Genomic DNA, 16,302 nt, shown 5'->3' on the forward strand with positions numbered 1-16,302 from the left:
GACTGTAGTTAGTATGGTAGGAACTCAAGTTTTGAGTCTAAATGGAAGAACTTGGTTTTTACGAGACTCAGAGTTTAAAAAACTTCTTTAATTCCCGAGTCGAGTCTTTTATTGAGTCTTTTTTAAACGTTACTCAAAAGGACTCGAGTCTCCGAATAAAGACTCAGTCAACAATATGTATAGGTTTTACCTAAACTACAGTAAAGGAAATAGGCGTATTGTATGATTTATGTTATGTATATATCCATCCATGAATTTTACATAAAGACAACGCATTTCGAAATTATTTGTAAAAAAATTACATGTTCTCCGAAAAGGACTCAAGTCGCTACAAACGACTCGGGACTCTATTAAAGTCGAAAAGAACTCGAGTTACGTCTTAATTATAAGAGTCTGAAAAACTGAGTCGAGTCTTAAAACAGAGGACTCAAAGGAACACTAAGGCCCTATTTACACGGTGCGAGAACTCACATACGAGTTTCATTACATTGCGGTATTTGATCGGTCGGCCGAACTGGTCGTAACCTCAATAGTCCGCAATGTAACTAAAATAGCACGGCTACAGTTATACTCTGTATCTTTAGGTATTTAAATAAAAGTAAACAAATAATTTGTAAATTTTCGGGTAGTTATAACATTTATTGGTTAACCAACCAAATACAAAACCGCCTGGATCTGTCCCTGAACGACCCGACTTTAACCTAGATTATTTGATCATGTAATGTTTCCATCTACCCTCAACTGGCTTAAGGAGCCATTTGAGGGTAGATTTTGTTTACTTTTATTTTAAAAATTATGAATTTTTATTCTTTCTTGGTGAGAATCATGAAAATTACTTGAACTCGCCAAATGTATTAAATCTATTTAGACCGCGAGCCAGACCAATAGCCTCCCGGGCGAAAACTCGTATAGTGGATAACGGCTGTGTATGATGAACCCTCGTGGACGTCAGCTGCCGCTCCGTTGGTGGGTTGAGGAATGGCAGCCACCGAAACACGCAAACCAAAATTAGTCATCGACCCCCGTTTGATACTTTGTAAGATGATAGTTTAGACGCTATTGATAATTTAAAAAATCGTCAGCCGGTGGTATCGCGGTGGTAAGAACGTCAGCTGGTCGCATGAACATGTAAAAAATATAGCTTTACCTTTTTATGACAGTAATAACAAAACCATGAAACTTTGCATGTAGCAATACATCAGGCGTTTCAATTTACGCATTACGCATACTTTGCGGACATAAAGTGGTAAGGCGCGTATTTTTTACATGTTCATGTGACCAGCTGACGGTCTTTCCACTGCGATACAACCGGCTGACGGTTTTTTAAATTCATGATAGCATCTGACATTAAGTATCAGCCGGGAGGCGATTACTGACGTTATATGCTCCTGGCCCGCGGTCTAATTCCATAATAAGGAAGTCTCATTACTTAAACGCGGTGTAAAAGGCAAATACATAACTCTTTCTTATTCTGAATATCAGACACAACACAGAGTAACACTAACTACAAGATGAAAGCGTGTTTCATAAAAACATCACACGAGTGTTTTCATAATAGGGAGTATTACTGCAATGTTCTGCCGCCAGAGAGCAGCACTATCACATATTCTAAACCATAGAGTAACTTATACATACTACGCCTTAAACAGTTTTTTAAGAAGTTTTCACTAAGACATTGATGCATCAAGGCGGTTTATTTACAGAGGCGTACCGCGAAACGTAAACATCGAAATTTCGTTATCTGGCCTCTTTGTCGCTCGAATATGCAAGAGTGATAGAGAGGCAGATACTAAAACTTCGAGTTTCGTGTTTAGCGGTAGGCCCCCAGTGCTAGAGGCGCCCCCTACGCAGAGTTTTGCGTAATATCCCCTATTACGTAGTTACATACACTGCTTCATCTACACACATATTACATATTATAAGCTCGTTTCTATGATATGTTCAGGAATCGCATATTACAACCGCTATTGCGGCATTTGATCACACACGCAATAAAAACTCATCTTTGCTAGAAATGAGGTTTCGAATTCCCGTTTTTCAGAGATGATAAAAATCTTAATGTAAACATTTTCACAGATAAGAAATTTGTGCCCGTTTTAGACCCTCTCGCGTACTTTTGTTGATTTCTATCTAAGACTAAATAATCGAATAAGTGCGAGTCGGACTCGCTCACCAAGGGTTCCGTACAACATTAACTTAATATTTTACACAAATTTATATTTTTCCGTAAATTCCCTGTATCACCTATAGTGTAAGGAGTAAGGAGATATTACTTGCCAAATTTCATAGTCTTAGCTCAACGGGAAGTACATCATACATTTTGATTCCCTTGAGCGTGTTGAAATATACGTTTTTTGCATAAAAAGCCGTATCTTTTTTTTTACTTTAACTTAGAAGTTTGATTCTTCCACAGCTTCAAGGTGCCGTGGACCTGAGTATATGGTTTTAATTTCAAATGAATACCTCCACGCCTTCATGAGATAAAGGTTCTTGACAGACATACAGACGGACGGACAACAAAGTAATCCTATAAGGGTTCCGTTTTTTCCTTTTAAGGTACGGAACCCTAAAAACGAATGCAAACAAAATTAGGCAAGATTACTTATAACATTTATGTTTCTAATTTTGACGCCATTTTAGCACCCAACGTTTCTTCTTGGCACTTTTCACATACTATTCTAATTTAAAGATAGAGATAGAAAATGGCGTTTCATCGTATGAAATGCTTGACGCCCTACAGTAAGGGCATCGAGCAATGAAGCAACACTCAACTGAATATCGATATTGTTAGTCAACTGTGCCGACAACAATTGGTAACACCATTGTATTTATCTTTTTTCCAAAATCCTTACAAATTTCTCTTTGATGCCGTTAGCACATCTCCGCCACGAACACAGCGGCGCGAAACCGCAACATTACTTTCGCGACAAAACGTTACGAAATGCCGCGAAATGAGTATCTGAACCTACACTGGGCTTTGGTCACGGACCGTCTAGAACGCAAAATTACTAGTGTAATATTTTGCCTATATCCCTTTTAGTCTACATCGCAAACGGTCTAGAACACAAAATGACCACTTATAGGTAGGTTAGGTTAGTTAGTTATCTTTTAATGACCGAAGGCCAAACCGCACAGAAATAGGAGCCCCGCGGTAGCGGGACTCCGTCGACATCGCTAACGTAAAGGTAAATCGACGATACGTAGATAAATAAAGGTCTAAATAATTGTAGTCATTTTGTGTTCTAGACCGTTTGCGATGAAGACCCCTTTTAGTCTACATCGCAAATGGTCTAGAACACAAAATGACCACTTATAGGTAGGTTAGGTTAGTTAGTTATCTTTTAATGGCCGAAGGCCAAACCGCACAGAAATAGGAACCCTGCGGTAGCGGGGCTCCGTCAACATCGCTATCGTAAAGGTAAATCGACGATACGTAGATAAATAAAGGTCTAAATAATTGTAGTCATTTTGTGTTCTAGACCGTTTGCGATGTAGACTAAAAGGGGTCTACATCGCAAACGGTCTAGAACACAAAATGACCACTTAGGTTAGGCAAAATATTACACCAGTTATTTTGTGTTCTAGACAGTCCGAGACCAACCCATTAACATTAAGTAAATATATAATAGGCCAGATTCTGACCTCTTGGATAAGTATTTCCGTATATTCAACATCTATTTTTACTATATTTAACTGTTTGGCTATAAATAAACTGTCGACAGCCACAAATCGTTAGCGAAACACGCGAAACTAAACAACATAGCGAATCGAACGCGGAGATGTAAGCAGTGTCAGGGGGCCTACCGGGAAAATCGAAATTTGCAAATTGCGGGGATCTTTCTCTTTTACTCTCACTACGACGTAATTAGAGTGACAGAGAAAAATGCCCGCAATTGACGAACTTCGATTTTCGCGGTAGGCCTCCAGAGCAGCTCGCCGATATGCTGCGGGAAAGAGATAGATGCATAGTCAATTGAACGCGTTAGAACAGGCAGTTTCGCTCGTCTTACAACGGACAAACGGTAGCGGAACCTCAGCGGTTTCGCTACTTGAATTTCGCGGCGGAGGTGTGTTTGAATGATTAGTCTTAAAAATATTATTAATTTAAAACATAAACAAAATAAACCAAGTATTAATCGCATCGGACACGCAACGGGATTCCGGACGGAAGTCTGTCAGACAGAACTGAATTTTAAAGGTCAGGAGAAACTGTCAGATTCAGTTTTCGGCCGGAAATCGGAATTCCAGTCTTATTCCGATGACTATTTTAACAATCAATTATATCAATTGTATAAAATCATATCTTCATGGTAAAATAATGTTCTGGAGTATTCTACTGAATTTATCAGTCTAAACACGAGTATCTGGAGATTATATCTTTATAAGATTTCTTTCTGGGACAAACGAGTAAAAAAATGCTATGAAAAATAATATTTTCACTGACTACTATCAAAGAGAATTTGAAATAGAGGTGGATTATCAAAGAAAACTTTGTAGGCACAGTAAATTTACTGCCATCTTTTGACACACGATTAAAATTTCTAGACCGCCATTTGACTTTGGTCCTTATTGCACTGATATGTGTTAAATTTGTTAAATATCAAAAAGTGGCGCCTTTATTTATTCATTAAAGAATTAGGATCAAAGTTAAATGCCGTTCTAAAAGTTTTAATCATGTGTCGAAAGATGGCAGTAAATTTACTGTGGCTACAAAGTTTTCTTTGATAATCCACCTCTATCTCAAATTCTCTTTGGTTTGGAGCAGGATTGTCTCATTTCAAACATAGATAAAACCATACCGTCTTTGTCTTACGCTAGTACTAGCACCCAAAAAAAGGGATGAATATAATTTTCCTGGTTCCGACTGATAAGTTGTTTTTGACAATACGCGAATTTATTTCTAAGCCTTTTTTTAAATCCTTTGTCACATGTTTAAATCTTCGAGCAACGCCGGGAAGGGAGGCGGCATTCGTACTATTTCCCCTCTGCCGAAGCATAGGTACAACTGTACCTATGGCGGTGCTGTGACTCGTTCGTACACAAAAAGAGATCGAGGTGTGCAAGATTTGTCTTTGACTTGTGTCATTTTCTATGTATTTGTGTTGTCATTACAGATTGGATTTAGTATGTAGTGAGTGAGAAGTGCGACTGTGTGCACGTTTCCCCCCGCAAAAAATGGCAGAACGATTTGTACGGTGAGATATCGCTTGGGCTCCTCCCTTCCGACGGGTCGGAGGCCGGTGTTGCTCGAAGGTTTAAATGAACAATCTCCAGAAATATTGAGTTTGTAATGGAAACAATCAAATTAAATCCGTACATTTGTCGCATGGTCTGTAAGGCCCGTCTATAAGGGCAGCAAAGCCGGCCTGGCTTGAGAAGAACCGGCAAGAAGCTCCGTGGCTTCAGTTGAGGGGGCGGTAGTTCTTCACCCCCTCCAGGCGCGCGCGGCGCCGCTCCGACGGCGTGGCGCCTTTCACCTTCAACAATACGGTTTTTACATTGTTGGACCCCAAACTCAATAGGCGGGTCCACACAGAGCGAGGATACGCGCGAGGCAATTTCCTCGCGCACAAATGCCTCGTGCTCAGGCGAGGAAAACGCGCGCGACGCCTCGGCTGAGGCACGTCTACACTGGCCGATTTGTGCATGAAAAAATTGCCTCGCGCGTATGCTCGCTCTGTGTGGACCCGCCTAATCGTATCTACCCGTTGCGTCCCAATGATACATTTCAACATTATACCAAATTTGAGCCCAAGGCAATGGTTGTATTGAGCTTCTAAGATTCATCACAGACTAACATACTTTTGATAGCTCAGACGGACATTATATAAAATGACGTTTACTTAACACTTGCACTAAGTGAGTTATCAAAATCGCTGCCAACTTAGCTTGGTCTGACTGTAACCAGACTCAAGTTAAATAAGAGCTTGTAATAAAAAAAATACTTACTTTAGAAATAATGTGAGCTTTAGCAGTAGTGTCTGGGACGTATGATGCAGCTTGCTCCTGAAAATAGGATATAATTTTTTTTTTCTGTGTTCCAGCATACATTAACCAGTCTCAATATTCTGCTACCCTACCCTGGAAGCGATCGCTTACAGCGATAAGACCGTCTGTTGCTACCTTTCTTTACATTGTAAATCTGTTTTTAGGGTTCCGTAGCCAAATGGCAAAAAACGGAACCCTTAAAGTTTCGTCATGTCCGTCTGTCTGTCCGATTATGTCACAGCCACTTTTTTCCGAAACTAAGTATAAGAGCTATACTGTTCAAACTTAGTAAGTGGATGTATTCTATGAACCGCATTAAGATGTTCACACAAAAATAGAAAAAAAACAATAAATTTTGGGGGTTCTCCATACTTAGAACTGAAACTCAAAAAATCTTTTTTCATCAAACCCATACGTGTGGGGTATCTATGGATAGGTCTTCAAAAATGATATTTAAGTTTTTAATATCATTTTTTTCTAAACTGAATACTTTGCGCGAGAGACACTTCCAAAGTGAAAAAATGTGTCCCCCCCCCCCCCCCCCCCCCCCCCCCCTGTAACTTCTAAAATAACAGAATGAAAAATCTAAAAAAAATATATGATATACATTACCATGCAAACTTCCACCGAAAATTGGTTTGCACGAGATCTAGTAAGTAGTCTTTTTAATAAGTCATAAAATAAAAATATATTTTTTTTCATCTAACCCATACGTGTGGGGTATCTACGGATAGGTCTTCAAAAATGATATTGAGGTTTCTAATATAATTTTTTTCTAAACTGAATAGTTTGCGCGAGAGACACTTCCAAAGTGGTAAAATGTTGAACAAGATCTATTAAGTAGATTTTTTTTTAATACGTCATAAATGGTACGGAACCCTTCATGCGCGAGTCCGACTCGCACTTGGCCACTTTTTATTTAAATTTGTTTTCTTTGTGGTGCAATAATAGTACATTACGATACAAGTGCGAAAAATAGGAAATTCGAAACGAGTGGCGATAAATTAAAACACGACCGAAGGGAGTGTTTTAAATCGACACGAGTTGCGAATTACCTATTCGCACATGTATCGTACAACGTTTTACAGTACATATGGCCCTTTACATGTTCGACACAGTAACGTAATATGCTACTTTTCGCACTAGTGCGGTAAAGAAACACCATATGTACTGTAAAGAATATTTAGTTACTTACTTACTTACATAGTCTACCCCAAATCATAATGCCATATCAGGGCAAAGAGTGTACAAACTGTTTCCCAGTGTTCCGCGCATTCGACAGGGGCCAGTTCTCGTTATTCGTTAAATTCTTCTGGTTGTCACATAGATAAGTAATATCTATACCCTAACCTAAAGGAAAGATAAATGGAACTATGGAAAGATCTGTCGCCTGCGCTCTTTCCGGACCGATACGACCTTCAAACCTTCAAGATAAAAGCGTATTCCCATCTCAAAGGCCGGCAACGGACTTACAACCTCTCCGGTGTTGCGGTTGTCCATGAGCAGCGGTAATCGCTTACCATCAGGCGATTAATTTGCTCTTTAGCCTCCTCTACCATAAAAAAAAATATAAAGATGCATAAAGAAGACAAAACTCATACTCGCTGTGCTGTGGTACCTCGTCTTCCACCACATTCTTCTGGATGTTACATTAAAAAGAAACACCAATACCCCACCCCAAAGGATAATGCCATATCAGGACAAACAGTATGCATACTCTTAGTATTTACAGTTTCCCAGTTTTCCTAGCACTCTACGACCGGGATAGGAGGCAGTTCGCGTTGTGGCACCTCTTCTTTCAACATATATTTCTGGATGTGACATAAAAAGGACCAATACCCTACCCCAAAGGATAATGCCATATCAGGACAAAGAGTGTATAGACTCATAATACATACAGTTTCCAATTTTTCCTCCCACTCAACGACGGGGATGGGCGGCAGTTCGCATTGCGGCACCTTGTCTTCTACTACATACTTCTGTAGGGCTTAGATGGTCGGCTCTTTATCATTTGCCTGTCACGTTCTAACAAGTACGTAAGTGCGAAAGTGACAGCCAGTGACAAGCGATAAAAATGGAACCATGCTGCCACTGCAGGATGTCACATAAAAAAGCAACACCAATACCGCACCCCATAGGATAATGCCATATCAGGACAAACAGTATGCATACTCTTAGTACTCACAGTTTCCCAGTTTTCCTCGCACTCTACGACCGGGATAGGAGGCAGTTCGCGTTGTTGCACCTCGTCTTCCACCACGTACTTCTGCGTGTCGAACAGGAAGCGATCCGGGCATGACGACACGTGGAACTGAAATAAATTGTTAATAAGATATGATATCTTAACGGAAATAGTGTACAGTCAGCATCAAAATTAACGTATGTGTCAAAACTGTCCACCATTGTCTAATATATTCAATATGTTAAAACGGGTCACTCATGTATTTTAAGTCGAAAACGCTCGACATGTTTCACTCCGTACCGAGGACTTTGACATAAAATATTCGACGACCGGTTTGGCCTAGTGGGTAGTGAAGCCTACAAAGCTGATGGTCCCGGGTTCAAATCCTGGTAAGGGCATTTATTCGTGTGATGAGCATGGATATTTGTTCCTGAGTCATGGGTGTTTTCTATGTATTTAAGTATTTATAAATATTTATATATTATATATCGTTGTCTAAGTACCCTCAACACAAGCCTTATTGAGCTTACTGTGGGACTTAGTCAATTTGTGTAATAATGTCCTATGATATTTAAATATGTGAGTGATCTGTTTTAACATATTTAATATGTCTGTGTCTCATGGAAGTTTTGTTATTATGTAATAGTTTAACGAAAAAAGGTCTCTATATGTAAATAAAAATCTGTAAATTTTAAATGATTTATATAAATGTTATATAAACCTAATTTAATTTAATTCTGAAATAAATGTTTATTTAATTTAGTTTAATTTAAACCTGTGTTGTGTACAATAAAATGATAACCTACTACTTTTAAAAATAGACTGTAGGTCATGCTTTCGAAAGAGTTATGAATTTATCCCTATTGATTTATTTTTCTACGAGTATTGTTGGTTGAATCTATATTATACACGTTTCATCAAACCTAGTCATTGGATAGCAGTAAAAAATAAGTGTTACTGAAAAGTACCCTAAGTTAGAAGAGTATTAGCTGAAGTACAGACTTGTCGGAGAACTAATAGTTGGTGAAAATATTAACGTTCTAATAAAGTAGGTTCATACAAATAAACCTATTTTATTAATGTGATACTGATTTTTATTTATTTTATCTTTATTGCACAATACATGAAGGTACAAATGGCGGACTTAATGCCTTAAGGCATTCTCTACCAGTCAACCAATGGGTTAAACCAGAAAGATTAAGTAGGTGCAGTGTCTTTTAAAGTAAATGAATTTGTAACCGAGACTATATATGAATATAAACTAAATATTGATACTGATTTTTACTATTTATTGTGAAGTATAATTTTTCACAATGCAGCCGCGTATTTGCGTCTAACGACAATCCCAAAGTAAACAAATAGTAAGTCACGATCTAAATTTTAAAATAATTATGTTACGTTTTGATCAGTATAAAAGAAGCTTTCAAATCATGGCATTTTTAAAGTCAGTTTGTCAGTCAAAACCTTTGTGACAGAACTTATGATCTGACTATGTATAATTGGGTGGTTTCACAGTATTGATGGTATTCATATCTGTTGGCGAGCAAAACATGGAGGATTCAAATTGAGGTGCTGCAAAAATTTGTAGAATTAGTTGAAAGTCTTACATCCAACTCAGCGTCATTGATGACATGTGTAGCATTTATTGGACACGTGGTCTTGGCGCACTTGGGGTACTGCTTCCTGCACTTCTGCAGGTGGATGTGCATCCTGTAGTGCTCTACCTGGTGCGCTTTGTTGTACGGGCACGTCATCATCTGGTGCGGCTTCGGGTCTTTTATGGTGCTGGGGAAGAACATGTTAATAAGTTGCAAGTGTAAAAAAACAAGTGAGACACGAGAATTCTGTACATAACCAGGTACAGTCAGCATCAAAAGTAGCGGATGAAACAACGCGCCAAAAGTATCTGACATTCCGGATAACTTTTCGAAATATAGATAAATTTCTAAAATTCGCACTGAAAAGTATATCTTTTACAGTCTTAGTTGTTCTATATTAAATACATCACTTTTTGTTAAGCTATTACAGAATAGTAGATACAAATACTTATGAAACATTATTTGATCTGCTACTTTTGATGCTGACTGTACATAGTCCTAACTAAATTCAAATAACTATGGTCCTAAATAAATTCGAATGGCTCCTCTACATAATGCCCCAATGCTGGACCAGTGAGTTGAGAGCACACACTACAGAATAGGCCACATGTAGATTTGTACCAGGGCTCGCGGTCGTGTCCGTGATTCGTGAACCCGTAGCCGTGCGCCCGGTTTCGTGATTCACGGCTACGGTTTTCTGGTCCGTTCCGCACGTGACATTCGGCTACGTGAAATTAGGGTACGTGAATCCGTGTAGATCCGTGTAGGCGTGATCACGGCTTCACGTATCTTAAGAACACGCCGGTTCGGTCCGCCCGCGACGTTGAGTGAAGATACGATGCGGTCTCTAAGAGCTACGAAACGAATAAATATTTAACATGATATTTTTATTTATAGCTCTAATTACATTTCATTACTTTTCAATTAAAATTTATTTCCAATAGTAAGGCCTTTTAAATATTAATGAGTAATAAATGAAAAGAACCAAACATTAATTACAATGAATAGCTACTTTAATAAACGAGTTGCTAAAATAATACAACAACACTGTGTGTCAGGAGACCAACTGTGATGTCAGGAGTAACTAATGACAATGAATGTGAGTTCAAAATTCTAAACTGCCCCCTCCAGATTAAATAAAAAATACCACGAATTTGTAAAACAAAACAGCGCGGTCACTTCTTTCAACTTCACGAATAAAAGGTAAAGCCCACAGCTACTCATTGTTTTTTTCATTTTAATAAGTCGCTCGCAAATCTTATTATCTTTGTCTGCACGTGCAACTGCACTTCTTATCTACAAAAAAAAAAACCCGGTATGTTGGCTTAGCTTGCTAGTCATACAATAAAACGCTCTATCAATAATATGTCATTATTACCTTCAATCTAGAAATAAACAGTACTCTTAAATTGCCGAAAGTCCGAAACTGATAAGAACTGCAGCTGTGTACTTTTTTTTCCGTGGCCCCGTACATGTGTTTTTGTTGAATTTGTTTACCTGTATTACCTTTATCATACCTACCGAAGATTTGCAGAAATTTACCCTTTTGTTTCTTTGGATTAGAATTGCCTTGTTTATATTTAGGCTACGTTATATTCTTTGATAGTAGCAAGCTTTTACAAGTATGTTTCATTCATTTCATCAATACAAACAGTAGTAGTAGTTGTATTCATTATAACTTAACAGAAAAAAATGTCTTCTCTTGATTTAATAATGACAACCAGTAGCACAGCGTTGCTTAAGTTCATAATTATAATGATACTTACTAGGGAGTTTTACATCTTATATTTATATTAGTGCTATGCAACGAGCAGGTCGCTAGTTTGGACTATTAATCATTAGCTGGTTATACAAAAAACAGGATAACCCCATAAATTATTTAGATATAACCATTATATTCAAATCGATGCAAAAAATACAATTTAAGTTTAATTCACACGTAAATGTTTGTCCGACGAACGTCCCGTATTCAATATACTAAGTGGTAACTCAATTCAATAATATCTAGTCCTTATTTATTTTTCTCCCGGGCGTGTCGAACCTACGAGACGTGCGATAAGTCTATCCAACCGAACCGAGCCCGAAGCTCCGCACACGAACGCAGGTACGGGCTACGTATCATGGCGTGTCACGGCGTGTCACGTGAATCCGGTCGCGAACGCAGGTACGAGGTACGTACCTTGCCGTGTTCGTGAAATTCGTGATCTTAGTACCGCCGGGCTTAAGAACCCGTAGCTACGGATCGGCGTGTATCACGGATATCAGGAGCCCTAATTTGTACGCACTATGTACATGTTTTTTCTCTCCAGAAAATATGGAGTGTAGCTTTTTTTATGAAATGAAATTTAATTTCTAATTTTTCTCACGCCAATTGTAATCTACAGCTAAGACACGCAATAGCACTTGACTTTTTTTAATTATTTGATAGAAAACACAAATACAAGAATAACAGAGTGGTCCAAAACAAGACAATGAATATAATTTTGGCCCAGTTGTAATACAGGACTATAGGTTGTACGGAACCTGTAGTGGATTTTGTTTATATAAATTTCCAATAGCTCACTGTAGCCTCATTTCAAGACCAGGATAAATCAAATAAAGTTATTAAACAATAAAAATGTTAACCTTTCAGGTAAATATTTGCAACGTAAATCTAAATGAGTAATATGTTTTGGCATACACATATATTTTTGCTATTTGCTTGTGAATTTTTCCTCAGTATTTTATTGCCCTTTGAATGTTTCATGTTATAAACACAAACATCAGTCAAACGCCAAGGTCCCGGGCGCAAAGGAGCTAATGTAGACTTTACTTCAAAGTGGTACGGTTACTTAGATAGGGTTCGCCACAACACCTATAGGTAGGTTTGCCATACGCCCGTATATACGGGACTGTCACCGTATTGAAGGACCGCGTCCCATTAGAATACAAAGTGAAATGGTCACAATCATGTCTGTGTAACCAGTCTGTTTATGTAACTAAGCATGGGCTAGATATTTGGCTTGATACAAAGGGCAAGAGACGGATAGGGATTGCAATCCGGTCCGGCAAATCCGGTAATCCGGCCGGATCCGGCACTTTTCAGGAGCTACCGGATCCGGTAAAAATCGCCGGATCCGGACCGGATCAGGTAAAATAAAATAAAAAACGCCTAAATACAGCACGCACTGTGCGTTTTAGTTTAGATAAGGAAAAGGCGACGGATGAGAGGTAGGAAGTTGAACAGAGCGTAAAACGAATGAAAAAGTTTAAATCAAAATATATATGACGATGACTGGGAACAGAAGTTGTTTTTCATGTTGGTGGCACGATATGACGATTACATAAATACTGTTATAGAAGGAAAAATAAAAGAATGGAGATGCTATGGAAGGCATTTGTAATTTATTCTAAAGAGAAGGTTAATGTTGTGATAGGAGATTAAAAGTAAACAAATGAGCAGGATTAAGTCGGCGGTACTCAACCGACTGGAGTTGGGCTAATCAATATGTGTTATATGTGTGAATGAATATATGATAACATTGATAATGTTTAGTTTGCTCAGATTTTTTTAATAAATGACCGATTTCATATTTTGTTTTTAAAGTGATATTGACAGTCACACTTTTTACTACTAAGTTCTATTTTATTGTTAAGAAGTTATTTATTAACTTAAATTATAGATTTAGGAATACGTATTATGCAAAAAACTAGAAAAATATGCCATTTAATTAACTTTAATATCCCTATACCAAACCGGATCCGGTCCGGCCGGATCCGGCCGGGTTATGGCCAAAATCCGGCCGGATCCGGCCGGATTGAAAATCAATCCGGTTTGCAATCCCTAGAGACGGACTATTCAAACAACCAAATGGAAAGATTCACCAGGCAATCAGAGCTCAGGGAGTCGAAGAAAAATATGGGTTAACAGCATCATAGCAATTGCAAGAAATAATAGGGATAATACTACTGCAAACACAAATGGAAAAAGATGGTCTGTTTAAGCTAACTTTATTTTTGAGTATAATTACAGTGAGACACCTCATTCAGTTCTCGTATGTTTCTTTTATCCTAATGTTTTAATTATACGGATTTTTGACTCTTAGAGACTCTATACATCCCTAAGGATAATTTGATAAAAGTCATTTAGTTCTGACATTTAGAGATATTTTACACCTGTAAATCATTTTAGTTTTTTTTTTGTATCTGTTTGTTTTTTTCTTATTATTATTATTTTAGTTATTTTTTGTAATTCGACATTTAGAGACTATACATCTCTAAGTAATAATAATAATTCACTTACTTTTTCTTTAAACAATAATACTTTTAAGTAGTTTGCATTAATATTTTCAATGAGTAGTATTTTATAATTGTTGATAAGCTTGTTTTTGCTTGTATGTAAATTCCATGTTGACGTGTAAAAGTGCCCTTGTGGCCTATTTGCTTAATAAATGTTGAAGTTGAAGTTGACGGAGTAAGCGTAATGGTTCACACATCGTGAAAATTTAACAAAAAAATATAACAGATGCTGCTGGCATGCACAGGGTAACTACACACAAAACACTGGAGAAACCAGACTGGATGCAGACAGGCCAAACAAGCCATGCGGAGGCCATATGGCCCCATACAGGGCAAAACATCTCAGATCCCCGAGAGTCCTCCCCGAGGTCCTACTCAACATTAAAGGTTTCATAGGTTTCCTCGAGGTGTTGGGCTGGCAAGAGTAGCCAATCCCCCCCACCCCTGTCACGCAAAATAGGCGCCAGTCGTCGAGTTGCGGAAAATCGCCCGTATTATAATATAATACAATACAACAGATGTGTGAGCATAAAGATATAAAAAATACTTTAAAAAATCCTTTCTTCCAATCCTGGACTTTTAACTTACTTCATACATAAACAAAGAAGGTCCTGTATCGCTTTTTTTAATAGTAAAAAAAATTATCGGGCCTCTGACTCCTGAGTAACCTTGAATTGAGTAAGTCGTCGTTGCGTTCATTATCAATAATAAGATTTCTCAGTTCCACTCAGAGACTTGTCATACGCTTATGGTTCCACTTTGGAAAAGTTATAAGAAAAAAAGCAGTTAGTTAATAGCTATTGAAAGTTACAAGAATTGGAAACAGAAGCAAAAATTAATATGTACTTGTGATCAAAACAAGCGTTTTCTAACATGATCGTGTTACTTACGAGTACATTGCGTGCGAGTTATTCGTTTTGCCAGAAAAAGTTTTATGATTTACAAGATCCGTTCTTTTCTTATCGTGGATTGAAGCCACAAATTTCGACTGCACAATGAACAATTTTCTGTTACGCGAGGGAGGCAAACGCAGTTTGACAGATAGCTGAGATAGCTCAATAAAACTTTTGGTTGAATGACGTGTTCATTAAAGGGCATTACAGACGGGCGCACCGGACCGCGACCTTGGTGCGCTCAAACTATCTCTTTCTCGCTCTCACTTATAGCTACGTTTTTAACGCACGTACTGCGTAACGCCCTACACGATCGAACGTGCAAGATCACACCAAGGTCACGGTCTGGTGCGGTCGTCTATAAAAACGTTATATTGTATGTCTATGATAAAAACTTTCAAAGGTTGCATCGTTTTGTAAACTTAAAGTGCCAATTACATCCACACTTTATCAGACCCTTTATCGGACCTGATACCACGGGGCCTACCGCGAAAACCGAAACTTGCAAATTACGGGGATTTTTCTCTTTTACTCTCACTAAGACATAATTAGAGTGACAGAAAATACCCGGAAATGACGAACTCCAATTTTTTACGGTTATACGTAGTGATTATATGCTCTTTGAACCTGAGATAATGTCGCTGCAAACAGCTACGTATGGCAATAATGTGCGTACGTCACGTATAGTCGGGGTAGTGGGCATTAGCTTCATGTTGATACTCGTATAATGTGAAAACATTGCTTACAGAGAATTCGGTTCTTTCAATTTACCTATTCGTCAAAATCTGATTCTAAATATTCAATATTTATATATTCTTCGTTTTCTGACTCTGACGAATTCTGATTTTCATTAGATGTTGTGTCGCTTTCAGGACCACCAACCTCGATTATAAAACGTTCAGTCTCCAATTCGATTATAGCACCTTTATTCCTATAATCGTCTTCAATTTTTTAAACATGGTCACAGCAATTGCTCCAATTTTCTTGAGTTACTGTAATTTGGGTTAGTGAATATTTCATAGAAAGTTTATAATATGTGTGTAGATAAAATAGTGTATGTCACTGTACATAATTAGACATTAGAAGTTAAAACACTCGTGTGATCTTTTTAAGAAACTCACTTCGTTCGTTTCTTAAACCCACACTCGTGTATTTTAATGCTTTTTATTATGTAGCAGTAACATAAACTACTATAATACAACGTTACTGTTGTTTGTTCAACTGTTTCAGTTCGAATACTCAAATTTTTTTAAACCTTATTTGATGTCACTTTTTTAAATTTGCCTTCGAAGGTTTTTTTTGCCCGACTGCCCCACTAAACCTTAAACTACGTTTGCCGTACCTATAGGTATGTATAAGATTT

General features: G+C 37.9%; 1 protein-coding gene across 1 annotated transcript; it reads right to left on the minus strand.

The window, feature by feature from the left end:
* Window positions 1–4,365: 4,365 nt before the first annotated feature.
* On the minus strand, window positions 4,366–15,104 carry LOC133532461 (gametocyte-specific factor 1-like). The gene is made up of 5 exons (XM_061871148.1): window positions 14,937–15,104; window positions 9,778–9,955; window positions 8,174–8,299; window positions 5,950–6,006; window positions 4,366–5,477 (listed from the first exon to the last, which is right to left on the minus strand). The coding sequence occupies exons 1-5, from the start codon at window positions 14,942–14,944 to the stop codon at window positions 5,403–5,405; spliced, it is 444 nt and encodes a 147-aa protein (XP_061727132.1). The 5' UTR covers window positions 14,945–15,104; the 3' UTR covers window positions 4,366–5,402.
* Between the last annotated feature and the right edge of the window lie 1,198 nt (window positions 15,105–16,302).

This window comes from Cydia pomonella, chromosome 27, assembly GCF_033807575.1.
Source record: "Cydia pomonella isolate Wapato2018A chromosome 27, ilCydPomo1, whole genome shotgun sequence".
Lineage (NCBI taxonomy): Eukaryota > Metazoa > Arthropoda > Insecta > Lepidoptera > Tortricidae > Cydia > Cydia pomonella.